The sequence below is a fragment of the Dama dama genome, chromosome 1 (assembly GCF_033118175.1).
Source record: "Dama dama isolate Ldn47 chromosome 1, ASM3311817v1, whole genome shotgun sequence".
NCBI classification, from domain to species: Eukaryota; Metazoa; Chordata; class Mammalia; order Artiodactyla; family Cervidae; genus Dama; species Dama dama.
In genome coordinates, this window is record NC_083681.1 from 26612210 (window position 1) to 26631076 (window position 18867).

Genomic DNA, 18867 nt, shown 5'->3' on the forward strand with positions numbered 1-18867 from the left:
GTTGAAAGTGTTCCCATTTCTAATTGGCTTTATTCATTGTATAAAGACTGATGAACACAATTATTTGAATAATTGTTATAAATGGGCAACATAAAGAACTTCTTTGTAGTTAATTATGAATTTGCAGTTCTCAGGAGGCTAATCCCTCACTTTTACGTGACCCAATGAATATCAAAGCATTCTACATACGTGCTTGGCACCCACTGAACCATATTAAACGAGGATGTTTCAAGTAGGCAGCTTTACTGCTGAAGGCTTGTTTCCCTGGGGAGGGCATTAGAAAGCTAATTTTACAAAATAAAGACAAATATGTTTATGAAATATCATTGATATGCAAAGTTTCCCATTAAAAAGTGACAGACAGTTTATACACACCTCATTAAAGATGAAACTGTCATTTTTAATGGCATAAACTTTAAAATATACCAAATCATCTGGAATCTACTGCTCATATTACATCTGAAAGTGGGAAGCCATTTAAGTTAGTGGTGTTAAATGTATTTTTGCACTACTATTGCTCATTCTATGAATCTATAGTGCTCCTCCATAGTTGGCTAATTTCAGAATAAATATAATTAGGAAGAGTTTACTGAAGCACTGAGTGTACAAGTAAAGACAAGCAAAATTTACCTCCTAAAATTGCTTTGGCTTAGGTAGTTTTCTTTCATGATAAAAATTATACAGCTCTCATTTTCTCAAAGAAAAAGACAAAGATGCATTTTATGAGGCAGAAAATAGTCTTCAAAAGGAAACTCCACCATTTAACAATAAGTGGGAAATTACTTCTGAGTTTTGCTCTTATCACTTGTTGAAGCCTTTCCTCGTCACTTCAATTAAAATGTATTCAACACATTTTTCTAAACTTTGTTAAACAAATGAAAGTTTACTTTTGGTCCATATGGAATTTTCTTTTGAGCAATTAATAAAATCCTGAGGTGCAAACATGATTTAATACATGAGAATCATCACTTCCACAGGCAGGAATCTCACTTCTTCGTGATGCTATTATGGACTGCCTATCCCATGCCTTTCTGCAGACAGTGCTTCTGCTGTTGGGAGAGTTACTCCTCCTTGCCAGCAGAAATCACTGGCTTCTAAAAATGGTATGAATGGTATGACAATTTTAAACCAGGTTAAGGAAAACTTCAAAAATTAGAAACAGCAAGAAATCCTAGAGATATTTAAATAAATTCAAGGTCAAGTAAAATCTGAATGTTTGGGGTTGAGTTCTTTAGGGTTTCCCCCTTTTTTTCCTGAAACTTCCAAAACAGAATGATCAAATAAAACCTCTAGGAAACAAAAAACTTCCCAATGTCCCTAGTATTATTCCCATTATGAAAAAGTAGGCGATGGTCTCTCTCTTACCTAAGCAGCACACATCTGATCACTTGGTCATATTATGGAATCTGTTACTTCCATCACCAGCCATTAAGAGTTCAGACGCCCCCAGTTGTTTTATTCTAAAAGCTCAGTCAGTCATCCTGTTCTTCCTGCTTTGTCAGCTTTTCTGGAGAGTTTTTCCCTTCATCCCATTAGCAGAAATTTGGTTCACGCCGTTAAACAGTAGCATATTGTTTGCAAACTGCATAGCAAGGCTGAAACACAATCTTCAGGTCCTGCAGCCACTCGTAAACCTCGTTGGCTTGATTCTTAGTAGAACACACATGTCTGCAGCGTCCCTGGACTGCATGGCAGCCTTTGAATGCCATGTTGTGTACTCAGACACAGAGGTGTGCAGAGGGGTGCATACACAGGTGGCGGATATAGAGGTTGTAATAATGCGCACTGCTGGCTATCGCTCCTTAAAAACGGGCTTCGGAATTTCCCCACAATTGAACAGAAAGATAAGAAATTTCATGTGGTTTTAGACTTCCATCACGGCTTGCACTACTCAGAAAATAAGTCAGGGAAAGAGAGATTTGTGGGGCAGTTACCTAAGGGCAGTGTTCTAGGAGAAGAGCATGGATCTAGCACAGGGCAAACGTTTTGGAGTCAAAACTGAAAATGAAAAATCATGTCAGAGGGGGTTCCCGGTGAGAGTCTCGCTACACTTGCAAACTGAATTAAAAACTAGTTACCTCATTTGGGGTTATAAATCTTGAGACCATCAGCCTCTAATGTATTAGGAGGTGGAAAGCAAAAGGACAGGTAGCCTTGGGAAAAAAAAAAAACAAAACAGCAGGTGGGGAGAGAGAGAGAAAGAGAAAGACAGAGAGAACCCCAAACCCAGAGGAAGCCAGCTGACTGCAGTGCAGCAAAAGCACAAGCACTATTCCAGATCACGGGCATGCTGCCACCCAAAACCTCACGAGAGGGAGGTGGGTGGGGGCAGGGAGAGGGAGACACAGGGCACAAGGACAGGCACATGACACTCACAGAGAGGCGCCCACACGGGAACAGACAGACAAAACCATCACGCGCACCCACACATCAATAACCGCGAGGACGACTGCACCATCCGTGCTCACATCACTCATGCATTTCTGCCATCAATTTCAGACCATATGGTACCAGGATTTGGCAGAGTGTTTTTTTTTTTTTTTTTGGCATTGCTCAACATGCACACGTGACACAAGATTCTTCCTGTCCAGGCCTTAAGGATGAGCTCCAAAAACGCAAATGCTCGAGATCCTTCTTCAAAGAAGACCCCTTCAGTCACCCTAGTCTAGGAGTCCCATTCTTACACACATGTATCTTTACTATCAATTACATCCTTAAAGACACACTGTGGCTGACTGTTGTTTGGTTTCTTTTTGGAGAAAATCCATTTGCTTTTGAATCATGCCCATGCACTTCTAACCTTCCAATACATGCTTATTTCAATCAGATATTGGTAAGAACAAAAGGTCAACATACATCAACAACTGATATACTTCATACGTACTCGAGCAACACAAGCTTGAATAAAACATTTTAATGAGTCTTCAAAGGGAAAGCATTTTGTAAAATTTTTTTTTTCCTTTTTAGAAAGGAGAAATATGGAAGGAAATCCACTATGAAAACTTTAGGACCAGTACAATGGTCACAACTGGCTAACCTAGTATGTCTTGTCATTTAAGTTGCCAAGTTATCAAACCACATTTTTCTAGGCCCAGATCCCCAACATGAACACCTCAAGATAAGTCTCGAGTGAATCTTAGTCACATGGGTTTACCGATAAATCACTTCAATAAAATCAGTTCTATATCCTCATCTCCTTGGCAATCTGGTCCCCTGCTTTGTAACTTCCATCACATTCTATTACCTCTTCTATCCTGGCAACTGACCTGCCTGGCAACTGACCTGGAAGACTTTTCCCTCTCTGTCAAGTCAAATTCTAGATATTACTTTGGCTTTCATTCAAGCTTTCTGCTGCAGGCTGGAGAGTATGCTGTTTAAAAGTGGTAGGATCCCTTTGTGAGGATGCTATGAGGGTTTTAGATAAGTTGGGGCATGTATTTATGAATGCATTTTATAGGAATTAACCTGGATTATCACTTCTCTCCTCCTGCTGTTAAGGAATCATATATGTACATATATGATATTATTATTATTCACACATATTATTCTTATTTCCATTTTTTCTCCCTGAATTTCTTGGCTCAAGGTATACTTTTCATGCATGCTGGTCAACAGCATCCTACCTGAGATACTGCTGGCTTGAACACTATCCCTGAACTAGTAAGAAAGTGCTTGCTTCTCATGGTACACAGGCATCTCTGTTTCCTGTCACAGGAATTTGAGTTCTATTCCAAGTGTCTCTTTATTATACCCTCAAAAGATATCACCTTCACTTTCTCTTTCTCCATAGAGAAATATATGATCATATTGAGAAAGAAAAAGTGAAGGTGATCTTTTTTTGATCCTATTAGTATCCTAAAATGAGGACTGACCCCAAAGTTAATTTCTCACTTTTCAGGTCAAGGGATATATTTTTTACCTTGATTATTCCACCCAACTCCAAGACCTAAAACTATTAGAGTCATATAAGTACACAAATTTTATTAAAGGGACCTAGAAAACAGAAGTCTGGAGTCTTAGGAGATAAATGATCAATATTTCTTCAAAAGAACTCACAGAATTCAGGAATCTTATGGTTACATTTGACCCTGGAGTTAATTATTGAAAGCTCAGAACTTAAAGCATCCTAAAAAGAATAGAACAAAATCTCTTGAACTACATTAAAATAGCCTTAAAGCTCTGAGAATAATCGATAAAAGTCAGGAAGTGCTCAATTAATGATGAAACCTACAAATAACTGAGCTTAATGGAGTGTGATGCCTAAGATGTAGCAAGTACTATGGGGCATTACCTTGGAAAGTGGAAGTTTTATACCTAATTGATTTCTCATGATTGTTGGTGTATCTGGCCCTTTAACTAATTTTATGAAGTTTTCCCTTTATGCCAATAACAGAAAAGGGTAGGGGGAGGTGAATTAGGGCCTGAAGGGGTATTACCCCATATCCACCTTTGTTCTGCTTTCTTAGAATTTCTCATCAGAAGGTCCAGGTATGGAGGTGGTCTGCCAAGTATCAAGGCCTGACCTTCACAGTCAGCTTACACAGGTTTTGCCAGAGATTTCTAACTGGTAAGGCTTAAATGTAGGCCTATTTAGGAAGGTCAGTCATGCTAGGAAGAGCTAGTTTTCTAAAAGTTGAATGAACAACATAGGCTTGGCTGATCACCTTTTGTCATTTAAATGATGGATTTCAACTCTGCCACAGCGTGCAAAGTGATTTAAGTAGGCCCTTTACCAAATAATTCCCTTGGATTCAGTTATTAAAATTCAGCCTACTTTTAACTAACATATCTTTCTCCAAAGCACAATATCAGCAGGGTGAGATTTGAGCTAAGTAATAAAGTAATATACAGATGAAACATGATTCTCATTTCCTAATGGGAGAGACCTAGAAAAGTGAATAGACCTCTTCCAACCTAGGAAGTCAGAGGAGAAATTGGGCAAAGGATTCCCTGATACCCACTCCTGAGCTTCACTTACTTGATTTTTATCCACTTTTGGCTGAAATCATAATGAGTTAGTTCTTTTAGTATTTAGTCTACAAGATATCCCACCCCCCCGCCCCACCCTGCCACAAATGATCTATTTCAAGTCTCAGTTAACGTTGTTTAAATGTATGTCTGGTATCCTTCTTACTCTGGAGATGTTTTCTGCCACATGTTAGCATAAACTTATATGCACATATGGAGATTGAGCGCAAGTGGTCATGGAGGTAAATTGGGAGTATGATTGGGAGTATGATTAAAGAACAAATTTCTTCCTCATTCCTACGTCATGCATTGAAACAAGAATCTTTCACCCTGATCTGTCCTACAAATGACTCCTCTTCTAGATGTACCTATGACTGTAGCCTATAAATGAAGAAAGCAACTGGGCCTTTAATTCAGATGCTATGATTTTAAGGCAAATATTAGTTCTTTTTTTGGAGTCCCTTATGTTTCAGGGTCTGGTGGCATTATAGAAATAAGGGCTACATGCAGCTAAAACTTCCTCTAACCCAGCTAGCCGGCGCGGAGGTGGCCTCACCCCAGACTGCAACCACTGGCCACTGAACTTACAACAGAAATGACAAGACTCAACATCCTTTCAAGCCTCACAAATTAGAGTAGATTTATGAGATCAGTCTACTTGGAACACAGTTTCCCTTGAAGACTACATTTCTCTTTTTCCCAGGCTTGCCTTGCCGCTCAGCAGTGCTGAGAAAGTAGATAAACAGTAATGTGGTACCAACCGTGAACTGCTGGTTCTGTCGTCGCCGTGGTGTCTACAGACGGGAACAGAGGATTGGAGGAAGGGAAGAAACAGGAGGAACGGCATGCAAAAAAAGGGAAAATGGAAAAAAATGGAACAGATAATATATGAGCAAGCTTTCAAAGAACATCGCGTGACAAGCAATAATAAATGAAAAGCCAAAAGCATTTGAAGTGAGTTGCACTGTTTTAAGACATGCCTTCAGCTCAAAGCTGCGAGCCAGTGAGGATAACAGTAAATTCTTTGGTTTTGGGGACTTGCCAGGACACATCTATTTGCTAGTCAAGAGTCAGGGGAACATGCAAAGTGATGAGAAACACCAGTGCAAACTCAGTGACTGGTGGATGGCTCTGAACGCATCAAGGCTCAGGACTGCGACACAGAAGCTCAGCCGAGAGGCTGGCTGAACAACAGATTCATACATTCAAACATTGCCTCTGTTTTAACCCAAGCCACCCAGGCACTTGGGCTTTACGACTCCCAATCAGGCATCATTGAGTCAATTGCGTGTTTAGGATCCTTTTACGCTCATAGGCAGATGCCTGCAGATGAATACAGGGGCTCAAGTTTTTCATCCAGTGTGTTATTTCAGCAGAGTTCAGCTGGAAAGTTCAGTTAACTTGGAGGCCATGGGGATGAACATATTAAAGGTTTTCGGACTGGTCTTTATACACACACACTCACACACTCACCACTCACCCATCCTTCACTCTGCAAATCTTACTATCTTACACTCTTAAGAGCAGAAGTCTGGCATGGAAACAACCAGGTCCACATAATTTGTGAAACGCCACTTCTCATCATGTGACATTCCCAAAGTTAAGGCATCCAGTCATCCCTTAGCTCATGATCCAGAACCACTTTCACTGTTGTGAGCTGCCAGGAGTCCTGTCTCCAGGGTGAATTAGGAGATGGCACGTGATGCTTTTCCACTGCCAGATGCACTTGCTGTGGAAGAAACCGTGGTTTGTCTCTTTCTTCTTCTATTTCTAATGCTGTTCAAGTTTTCTCCTTCAAAACCTTTCAGGCTTCAAAACCAAGCCTGCTGTATTGGCTCCTCTTCATGGAAAATTCCCCAAGGGGCTCCAGAAATTTCCTTTTTCATTTTGGCTACAGGGGAAGTGGGATAAATATCTAACAAAATGCATGGTGACATTCTTTTTCCAATGTCGTTTTAATACCACTCTTCTAGCCAACTTCATTCCAACGTCAACCCGTCCAGCCTGGTTTTAATGTTCAGTTCCACTCTCTCAAGGTGTCTGCCTCCATGGTCCCCTTCTGGCCAGAGACCAGTGGTGATACCCACACACGAGCTGGTCATGTCGAGGGGAAGTGGGATTTTGGGTTAACACTGCGAGTAGTTATCTGTACTTTTTTTAAAAATCATGCAGCTGGTAATTATTTTCATGAGTTTAAGAGACTCCAAAAGACTCTTTCGGACTTGACACAGGCAATGTTTAAATGCACCATAATGCCAAATGTGACTTTGTTTTTGGTCCAAGGAGCCTGGTGCTTCTGATTTATAAAAATGACACATGAATTCACACCGGTGTTCCCCTTCATTGGCATGCCCTCCTCAGAATCCTAGACCATCAAAAAATTAGAGCCCTTCTAAGGAGCCAGAATTAACTACAAGTCTGAGAGGCCATTGAACTTATAGCTGAGTTTCTGAAGAACAAATGAAGCAAAGAAAAACATAAACCACATCAGAATGCAATACTTACTTACAAGTCTGTATGCATAAAATAGCAGTTAAAAAACAATACCAAAAATTGTACAGTTGAAACATCTCTACATCAGATGCTCACAACACATCTCCTTTCTCGAAACATCCAAATCAATGTTAGTTTGCGGTGTTTTCAAATGGAGGGGCAAAATCAAATGCACATTTGTATAGAAACACTTAAATGCAAATTTATACATTTTATGGCTAGACACTGGCTCTTTTCCAAAATTAAAAAAAAGCAATAAACATTTTGGTTCACTATTTTTGTAGCAGCATTCTAATATGCTTTATTTTCACCAGTTAAATCATTAATATAAAATGAAAGAAAGGGACTGGGGTAAAACCTAAGGGTCCCCAAAAATGATGTCTTAGCATTAACAGATGACTTGTAGGAAGACAAGATACTGTCTTCCTACATCACAACATCACATTGGCTTTATGACAAAATCAAACAAACAGAAGCTGGGTGTATACTACCCTGTGGGTACTAGAGGATAAACAAAAGAAGTTCACAGTGCAGCTTGCCTCCCTGTTCTGGGGATGCAAAATCCATCAATTGCACCCAACAGGGAAGAGAAAGGGAAGTTGAGAAGGAAAACACACGGTTCTGAAACAGTTAAAAGCAAACACATGTTCAAGTAAACAGCACAGTTACTGCAGCTGGGAGTGGCAGAAACCAGGGATCAGCCATGGAGCAGAGACTGCAGCGGACACACAGGTTGGCTACAAAGTTGAGACCGAGATGGAGGGTATACTGGGGGAGTTGCTGATTCCATTTCTCTAAGAGCATCTGGTGCGGTATCTGAACAGAGGCTATTTCAAGTAAAGAATGGAAAAAAAAAAAAACAAAAAAACCCCTTTAGAAGTGACTTTGTGCTCCCTGCAGGAGAGCACTGTGACAGAATCTAATTCTCCTTCATAACTGCATTACGACTTCACGCAGAAACCACAGACACCCTGGCTCTGAAGTGAGTGTGGCTCTGTGAAGTAGGATTTATTAAGGTATCGTAATCAGAAGGCTGGAGAGATGTGCTAGCCCACCCCTGTGAATCAACTTGTGGGGTCACTGTTTTGTTTTACAACATTTTAAGTGTACGGGCAAGATGCAAACAGTAACTTTCCAATAGAAGATAACATAGGCTGTAATTAACTTGAAAAATGAGAGTGCCTAATTGCCCTAACGGAGACTTTCTTCAAACTTCATTCTGTGGCTGTCTTTAAAAAATAATCTTTGCACTAAGCCTAGGAGAAAAATAGGTCACAGAAAGTTGAGGTGGACTTAACGGTGGTATAGGGCTATGAAATTAAAAAGGCCTTGTTGAGCTATTGTCTCTATTTTAATTTTAATTACAATGAGGGAGAAATTTATCGTACATTTATTTTATATGGTCAAGAAAAAACAATCCCACATTCTTGCAAAGCCAGTAAGTGTGCATGGTCTTAATAGTCACTCTCTAGCTGTTTTATGAGTATAATTAAACAAGGTAACCAAGGGCAGGGCCTGCACTGCGGTTTGAAAGATGAACATTTCGCTAAATATCGACTTTCAGTCTCCCAGCCATACAAACAGTTTATGGAACTCTACCGTGAATAAATTAAACATCACTTATATTTCACATGGCAGTATATTTTCAAAATCAAAAGGTTCGGACGATATGTCAGATTAGAGACACTACCTGTTTAACCAAGAAGCAAAAAAAGTAAATCCCCAAAACAAAATCCACCAAAAAATGCGTGTGAGGCAGCTGGACACTATTTAGTTGAAACAGTCATGTGTAAGCTCCACTGTGGCACATTCTAATCCTTTCATATGGATTCTCTCCAACTTAGAATTGTTCATTGAGTGTGACAGACTGGGGGTTTAAAACTAATCCATAAATTAGTCCGTGGTCTCAAACACAACGGGTGCCATAAATGAAAATGAAAATCCAAGAACAAAATTAAATTTACAACCTTAAATACTTTTTCTTCTCCAATTGCTCTGTGGTGCTCCTGCTTTACAATACCCAGACTCACTGCAAGGCTGCCTTTTTTGGGGGGGGCGGGGAGGGGTGGGAGTAGGGTGTACATTAAAAAATGCACAGGGTAATAACCCAGAGAACCCAATCTGCTCGAAAGCAGAGCTTAATTGTAAAGAATTTAAATTTTGCCATTTTGATTGTCATAAGCTTAAATGAAAGCATACTAAGCAGTCCAGACATATTTTAATACACTTTCCCTTGGTTTATTTTCTTAACTAAAGTCAATAAGGAGCCAATGGGTTTTCTTAATTGAATTCCCCTTCAGTTTGTGTTATGGAACTGCTTTAAATCTAGATGCCAGGGCAGGCGAGGAATCCCCCTGACAATTTTATTCTCACAGTTGTGCTGCACTAGCCAATATATATTAGCCAATATATAGTTTTTTTCTTGTCTTTTCTTTCTTTTTGACATACTTGAAATCTATTGAAAGCAAACATACATGCTGAAAAATTAAACTTTGAAATTTATTTTCTACCCATTTCCCAGTTAATCTTCTTTCCATCTATGTTAGGTTTTAATTAAACTCCCATTTCTCAGGGATGGGTGAAGCAGATAGGAATGAAGCTAACAGGCCTGAGTAGGAGACTCATGAGAAACTGCCTTCCGTCTTCACGTCACCTCTCCTCTGCAGGAAGAAACTATGCACCAGGGAACTGCAAGAAGGGGACTAGGTTTGGTTTTTCCTTTTGGTTAATTTCAAGTTTTGTTAAAAGCTTCGTCAGAATTGTTCACGAGTGCTGCTATGCCCCTGAGATCTTTGCATCGGCAAACCAGATGTTAAGAAAAAAATAGGAATCTGTGCTGTGGTTTCATTTAACAAGGAGAACAATTCCTCTCCCACGTTGTAATGCAGTGCTGGGTGGGAAGAGTGGCAGAGACGGGTGAGGCACAGTGATGGGAGAAGAGAGGGACATAGGCTGATGGTGGAGAGTGGGGAGCAGCTCTAGAAGTAGTAGCTGATACTCATCTCCAGGCAGATCCTCCAAGAGCTGGGTCCTTCCCTCCAAGTCCTACGTTTCCCAACACTGAGATAGCTCCAGCTTTCTAACCCTAAGAAACCTGTATTTAAAATGGGATGGGGTTTTTTTGCACTGTTGTGCATCAGTCTTCAGTATGAAAACATGTCAATTCCTTCTCTCTTGGATTCTTTTTCAACAAGGAACATAAGAGTATAGATGATGACAGAAATGATGATTAGAAGCATTAAAAAAATTCTCACTTCCTATCCTTCATCCCCCCTTTAAAAAAAAAACTGCAGACTCAGGTGACCTTCATCACTAATTTCTTCCATTCTCTAGTAAGTCAGTATGGGTCAAAACCAGTTGGCTATTGAAGGTATTTGTAATAAGCTTATCAGCAGCAGTAAAATAAAATGGACACACTTGAGACAGTATGGAAAAAAAAAAATGGTCAATGCACTTTAGGGGGCAAAAGCCTGAAAAGGGAGCTCGTTACAACAAAGATGGCTCATGAGTGTCTGCTTCTGCCCGAATAATATTCTTGTCACCAGACATACTGGCATATATATCAGTAACATTTGATAAGTATTCAATAAATGATGAATGAAAAACAGTCTTAATGGAGTAGGTACAAACTCAAGAAAAAAGGCAATTGAGTAAACATTCTAGGATGAGAGATGAGTATCTCCTAGCAACAATGGTTTAGTATATACCCAGGATATAAACACACACAAGACATGCACACACACCGACGACAGATGCTTGAAGTAAAGTTAGGTCTTCATGCTTAATTTCCAAAATGCCATCCTTTCGTATCCACTTTCTATCCATTCCCTGATGGCACAGACTGAATTCTACTTCTGTGATGATCTCGTCAATCTTCTGCATCAGCCCTGAGTGCACAGTATCTCCTGCTATTGAGTTCCAGTGGGTATAATCTATTCCCCCTGCTATATTTCAAGGGGTTCTAGGAATTTACTGTCTCCCTGGGTGCTAGCACAGTGCTATACATATTATGGGTCCTTGATATTTGGCAAATGAATGCCTTATGAGCGTTACCCTTGACATCATGCAAATGTCAACAGCAGAGTGTAGGCATCATGAAGGTAGGACCCTGGAGAACAGACAGCTCAATGTGGAGCAAAGCTCTACAGTCAGTCTTAAGACAGGGGTACTTCTTTCCTTTGCATTTAGGAAACTAAAGACATGTGCCAGGGTGTTGAGTTTCCCCAATTTGGCATCTTCTACAAATATCCCCAAAGGATAAAGGCTGTTCTCACCTTCTTTATTTATGTGATCTGACCCACATTACACACAGAAAAGCTTACGAATACGAGACTATGAAAGCCAAAATAATGATGTGAGCCTGGGGGACACGCTTTCTCCAAGGTATATTGAATACTGGGCGCTCAGCCGCCAATAAGAAAATCCATGCTGTTTTCTTTTCCAAGAAACACAAAATATTTAATTGGATATGTACTTTCAAAAAGAGAAAAACTCATTTAGAAATGACCTACTTCATTCTTATGAAAGGATTTTTAAATGTGTTTCAGATTTTGGCCCTATAGCTATTCATTTCTTATTCTAAGGTGATTTTAATTTTTTAATTTATGACAGTTGCACGTATAAGTGTGACCTACAGGTTGAACTCCTCCCGGCCTGAATTTTACATTTAGGCTGCTAAGGGTGTTTAAAACTGAGTGCTGACTGTTTTCTATGGTACTTCTCATCAAGCATCTAACCCAGGGCACAACCAAGCAGAAACAATACAATATCCACATTAACTACGGAAGGAAACACAGAATATTTTCCTAAGGTAACTGACCCAACAGGCAGACAGGGGCAAAAACTATCCCCAAACACAAAACAGGTTATTTTATGTACATCTGATACACAAAATCAACCAATTTCAAAGAAAGTTCAAAACAAAACATAACAATGCTCCCCCCTCTATGGCGATAGATTTTTCTTTGATTCTGGTTTCTGAAAGGAATCTCCATGGAGGACTGTTACCATGGGTAATAGTTGGCTGTCTCTGTATTTTAGAAGAGGATGCCAGAGACAATTTAAATTATGCAGTTTGCACTTTCATATTATAGCGTGTATCTTCATGAATGAAACTACACAGACAACTTGATGTTAAAAGATAAAAAATAAGTGGGGGCCTGCCAGTAGCAATAGTCAAAACAGAAATATGTGGTTAGAAGATCAATGTACACAAAAGAGAACAGAGACACCAAAGAATCTTATGGTACATCACAGGAAGGTCTGTGTGGCTTCCATCCCAACTCCATCCCTCAAATGGCTTCTTATTCAGAAAAAGATTCTAATGGTGGGTGAATAGTTACAAAGCCGCAACAATGCTCATATGGCAAACAGACATCAAATCACCCTTTCAGTACTCTAGAGCCTGCAAAAATCTTCCAAAGATGAAGCTACCTTTAGATGTGGTCTTTACATGTAAGTCAGGAGAGCTTCCCCACGCAAAATGGATGTGAGGCAGGGATGCCCTGCTCCACCACCCACCTATGATTCTGGGTGGGCAGCATCAAGTAGTCAGGCTGTCGTTGCTGAATAGCTCAGTCATATCTGTCTCTTTCACGATCCCATGGACTGTAGCCCACCAGGCTCCTCTGTCCATGGGATTGCCCATGGCCAGAATACTGGAGTGGTTGCCATTTCCTTCTCCAGGGGATCTTCCTGATCCAAGGATCGAATTTCTTTCTCTTGCATTGGCAGGCGGATTCTTTACCACTGAGCCATGTGGTAAGTCCCAGATTGGGCTCACAATTCCTCTGTTACCAGGGCCTCCAGAATGAAGTGCTAACATGTTTTGAGGGAGTCAGGTGACTGAGAACTCATGAAGGCCTGCCTCCCTAACAAGGGGAACAATTCGATTATTCTGGGTGTGGAAGATAAAAGACAATGCTGGAACACTTCCTTTCAGAGACATCAGAAATCATCTATGACCTTTCGAGTTTAAAAACATTTTTTTGACTGCATTTGTACATTTTGCTCGTAATGAAACTCTGACCTAGGGAATGGGTTTCAGTCATTGCATTTGCCTTGAAGAAAAGAAATAAGACGCCTGTGGGCTTCCTCTTCCCTTTTTTATTTTTAAGCCAACGCTTTATGTTACTGTCACTAGATTTAGCTGTTGAAGCTTTTAAGGCTAATGGTTAGCTGTAATGTACCAAATAGTACAAGAAAGAAAAGGAGTAGAAATTAATTTAGCTCTCCATTTGTCAAGATTCAGTCTGGAAGATTTTTTAGGAACCAACCTAAATCTAGGGGATGGCCTGGACCTTTAAAATGGGACATGGAATCATTCGGCTCCATAACCTTTAATCTGTTTGAAGAAAGGAGCAAATGTTAAATTCCACAAGTACACTTTCTGGGCAAGATAAATATATATAAGACTGCTTGTTAAGACATGGCAAGCCTGTGAGATCACAGCCATTAAGGCAACGGATTCTCCAGTGTTGTTTTAGAGGCACTTTTATTTTAACGACTCTTGGGTGTGCCACTGAGAAACCAGGGCATTCATCACCACAAATGCATTCTGTGTGTAGAGAGGGTTCTGCTAGGAACATCGAGAGGCCAAAAGTGCATCTATGAGATCATCTTTCGTGACCTTGAGCTGAGAGGCCAAGAGAAGAGAAGGAGGAGCAGATAAGTCCCTATAAAGGTACCTGTGATGTGGCCAGAAACACAGCATTGCTTGTTTTTAAAGTTTCCTCTTAAATGGAGTCTCTGTGGTTGGAACTGTGATAACAGTGAGTTGTAGCTGTTTCAGGACATGGGATGAGCTTCAGTCTGGACTGAAGGATTAGGAGTGTGACTGAAGCGCCTCTGTCGAGTTGCTGAGATTGATGGTGAGAGGGGAGGAGTTGAGGGGCTGTTAAGAAGGGTCTTTAAAACAAATAAAAATAGCCTAAGCTAGTGAGAGGCCAGCCACAGATGAAAAGTACTGGCTCCACACTATGGAGAAATGTGGCGCTTATGCTGTAAACTTGACTGGTTACCTAGATGGAAACTTCGACAAGGAGAGGTAATCAAGGTGGGCTCATACCTGGGCAACCTCTGTAAAGAAAAAAGACCACAGGCAGGGCAGTGGCGAGTGGGCTGATGTAACTTACAATGACATTCAAAGGGTCGTTCATAGGAAAATTCATGAAAACCGGTAACAGGAGCTCAAGCGTAATTGGCCCACTACTGGGATAAGAGGGAAGAAATCATGAAAAGCAAACACCTGGTCCACAGCATGGAGAGATGTTAGCGTGGTTGCTCTAGAAATCCAGTCAGGAAGGAGCAGCTTTGCTGTCCTTATTAACAATACAGAAAGTGGGAGCGGTCTATTTGCTCTACTGATAAACTGAGTTAACGTAAGAAGCAGAAGAAACTAACAGAAAGCTAAAAGGGAAGTACACACAGATAAGAATTTAGGAAGCGGCCTGGATGGAGTTGAGTTTAGAGTAACACACAGACACCAATTGATGGATTTTCAGAAGCTTTTCAATTAAGGGCACACACTGATGTTTTCACAAACATCATTCAGAACCATCCTCACTAGTGGCTTGTTTCAAAGTTCTCTGTTCCACTGGAGTACTTAAGAAAGGTGAAGAAAACTGAAATCAGACCATCTACTGTTGTATTTCATAAACTGATGAGGCCTCCTCTTTCACTCACCATTTAGAATTTTCATTTTGTCTATCTCACCGAGTCCTGTGAAAACTGAAAACATCTCTAGAAAGTTAATGTGAAGGATGTTTGCCATATCTAGGGTGGTAAGGAGGATAAAGATAAGTATACTATTCAGCGATTTTAAAGAAATTCAGTGATAGGATTGTACAGCAGAGCACATGGCTCAGAGATGGAGTGCAAAAGTTAATTTTTAAAGAGATTTTTTTTTTTTTGGTCTCATAGAAAAATTACTTTTCCGTGTTTCTGGGGGCAGGTACCTGTCGACAGCAGATAGGTACAGCCTTACGTAAGGAAATCTTGCATGACTGGCTGACATGGTAAGGCTGTAACCTTTCCCACCCTGGTTGGCAGAGAAAACTCCAAGCCTCCCAGACAAGCAACATCAAGCATTGAGAGCTGCTGAGGAACAGGAAGAAGGGGCTGGAAGGCATACCTCCTCCCTCAGTGATGGTCAGAAATAGGAGACAGTGAAACTTTCTGAATAAGTTTCAGAGAGTCCAAAGAGCAAAACCACAGAGTGATAACTGCTGTGGCTGCCTCTTCCACTCCTCCAACGTTTAACGGAGGGCAGTGAGGGGTACAGGAGTGCCCAGCGTGGAAAGGATGGTGGGTCCCCAGGAGACACACTGTCAGCAGGTACTCTCTGGGACAAAAAGGATGATGCATTTAGGAACATGGCCCACAAAGGCATGGTAAAGGGTGGCTATTTTCCTTCACATGGATTAAGATGAAATTAAGACAAGGAGAGGATCCAAAGCCAGGATACTTACCATTTTGCCAACCATGGCTAAACACAAGCTATCCAGCCTCTAAGAGCCAGGATGCCATTTTCCCTAGCATTTTGCTTTGCACGGTGATGCTTAAAAAAGAATTCTGCAAAATAGCTGATCCTACTGTTAAATTGCTTGGATGTTAAAGATTTTTCTGAGGTCCTTAAGATTCAACCTGAGAACATAGTATCTAATGTCTTTCAAGTTACCAAATGAAGGAATACTTCAATTCCAAGGATTCAAAGAGACCTTTTAAGGCTTCTTCTTTTTATACATACCAGAAAGACAATATACATTCAGGACATTTTCAATGGCAATGAAGGTACCGTACCTGTGATGATGGTGAGGATGGTGGTGGTGGTGGTGGTGGTGGTGGAGGTTGTTGTGGGAGGAGGGATAGTTGTGGGGGGATCTGGATAAAAAAAAAAGGAAAATCAAACCCACAATGCTGAACACAACAATGACCAGTAATGACAAAACAAAGGCATGAAGACACTGAGATGTTTGTTTGATGACTTTCCTCTTTAAAACTCAAAATCCCCACCCCCCCTCCACAAAGATTTATGTCTTCTAATTATATCCCAAAGCCTTATTCGGAAGAGCTAAGAAAAGAAGAAAAGAAAATTTGTACTAATGAAGTGAACTAGGGATGAGAAGATGAGAAATAGAAAAGGGAGGAAAAAATAAAAACATATGACACCCTTCCATCCGACTTCAAAGGGTGGGGTTAGACTGACTCAGTCCCTGAGAGGGTACCGTGTTTGCAGTTTCTTTTATACTTTTACCGGTGGGAGAAAGGAGGAGATGGCGCTGCTCTATCTAAAGGGCTCCTATCGGCCAAGGAAGAGTGCTCGCCTGCCTCTTGCTCTCTGACTGTTAACTTCATTATTCTCCATCAATACATCCCAGCAGGAAGTAAAACTACTTCTATACTTGTAATAAATACAAAGAAGAGAGAATGTCACCACTAAATATCAAGTTCTAGGCATGTGAGATTTTACTGAGATTTTATTTCTTAAAAGTCAATAAATTTTACAACTTATAAATATTAATGAGTTCGTCGCCTTTGCTTAAGCCTGACCTATGTGGGCGACAGTGATAAACACCGAAGAACATTTCCATCTTGTAAACAAGAGAACTAAATATAAACGAGACTTGACCCTCAAAACCAGGAAATCTGATAGGGGATTCTCTGTCAGGTGTTAGATATACTGTATATTCTTCTATCATCTCAAAAATTATTTGGGGGGAAAAAGGGAAGGCAAGTATGAAAGAGAAAACAATTTTCGACCCAAATGATCAAACTGAATGTTTTAAATTGTCAGCAAGACTTTGAACTAAAGCAATCATTCTGCTATAATAGAGCATTAGATGATTTGAAGGCTTTTGATTTTAAATTTTATCTAAAGCCCGTCAACTTTTTCTCCTTGACACATCTGGTGTCCTTTTATCTCCAAGTGAGCTCTCAGACTGTCTAATTAATACATCCAAGCTTTAATTATATATTGTACCTTTATTGTTGGCACAACTTCCTGGAAGTTTACAAGAACATCATCTCGGTGTTTGGTTAGACGGTCTGCTTAAACGATTCTACCACTGATCAACAATCCGAGGTTTTAATTTTTCTCACAAACTTCTCTCACACATACACAAACATACAAATCTGACAGGGAAGAGTCAACAGCAGACGGGTCTGTTTTAGGGGAGACTCTGTTCATTTAAGTTGAGGGTGCCAGCAAACTACTAGTGAAAACAGCCTCACACAAGCGCCAAAAGGAATCCATTAAAAAAAAAAAAAATCATTCTCCTCCAAGAAGTAGAAATGATTAAATTAATAATTTCAAACAACCTTTTTAGAAGAACAGACAGTACATTCAGGTGAGCTTTGTGGATACCTGCTTATGGAGGCCACAGGCGCGGAAGCTTTCTGTGACCTGGCAGACCACTGGATGCACCCACACCTGGCAGATGCAAGCACAGGTGAGGTGGGGACGCAAGGTGAGCAAGGGCCACTGGTCCCTCAAGATATCCTGCTCTGCCCACGCCCCCAGCTCAGCTGCACCCAGACACATGCCTTCTTTGTTCTGATTCAGTGACGATATTTATCACTCAAAAGGAACATCTGTAGCTGGGAGACCTCCCCTGATATACTATAAAGCTATTTCTGTTCCTATTTCTAAATGCATTGGCACAAAAATGTGTGATGTCCACCACACAATCAAAGTGCACCTGAAGGTGATTTGAAACTACGATTACGGACACGGAGAGGTACAGAGACTAACGAGGGCAGAGATTTCAGAAAAAAGGTCACCAGTCCCTTTCAGTTTGTGAAAATCACACACTTTCAATTATTTTTACCACTACTGGGGTAATTTGTCCTTCACATGTGGCTCAAGTGACCTAAATGAATTAGATTCCGTTACCAGGTATAATGCTTAGATCACTTCTAGTGTTAAGAGCAATGTGAGGTCACTATTTAAGAAAATACAGAGTGGAGCTAATAAGCTATTTGACACATTGAGGGTAAAAGAACAAAACCAATTGGGGCTGAGGCACTAACTAGATAGATTCTCCAAGTAAAGAAGTTACTTCCAGAGAATTAAACATTTTAAAGGTACGTTAACTCTGAGTTCATAAAGAACTTTGAAAGTTACTGTAGTAGTGCAATCAATTGGCTTTGAAAAGAAAACCTACTTACCATCTTCTCAAATTGCTAGAATATTTTATCACTAGAGTAGCAACAACTGGAGTGAGCATTCCAGCCCGCCTCTCCAAGCATTACTGCTCGCACAGGTTACAGAAGTGGGGCAGCATACTGAGGATCGAGCAAATCGCCTGGAGCAGGCAAAGTGCCCCATGCTGGGTTGGGGAGGTAGGTGGATATAGATGCCCTTGCCTAAATGGATGGGTCTCTGTTTCTTGTCTTTTAAATAATGAA

General features: G+C 40.5%; 1 protein-coding gene across 2 annotated transcripts in view; it reads right to left on the reverse strand.

Annotated features, from left to right (window-relative positions):
* Positions 1–18867, reverse strand: part of CADM1 (cell adhesion molecule 1) — a 350167-nt gene that overhangs the window by 19354 nt on the left and 311946 nt on the right. The window contains exons 8-9 of one of the 2 annotated variants that reach the window (XM_061145059.1): positions 16261–16341; positions 5730–5762 (exon numbers count right to left, since the gene is read on the reverse strand). In XM_061145059.1, coding sequence (XP_061001042.1) covers positions 5730–5762; positions 16261–16341 — 114 coding nt within the window. The remainder of the gene's footprint in view (positions 1–5729; positions 5763–16260; positions 16342–18867) is intronic. The other variant, XM_061145060.1, reaches the window with a different exon arrangement.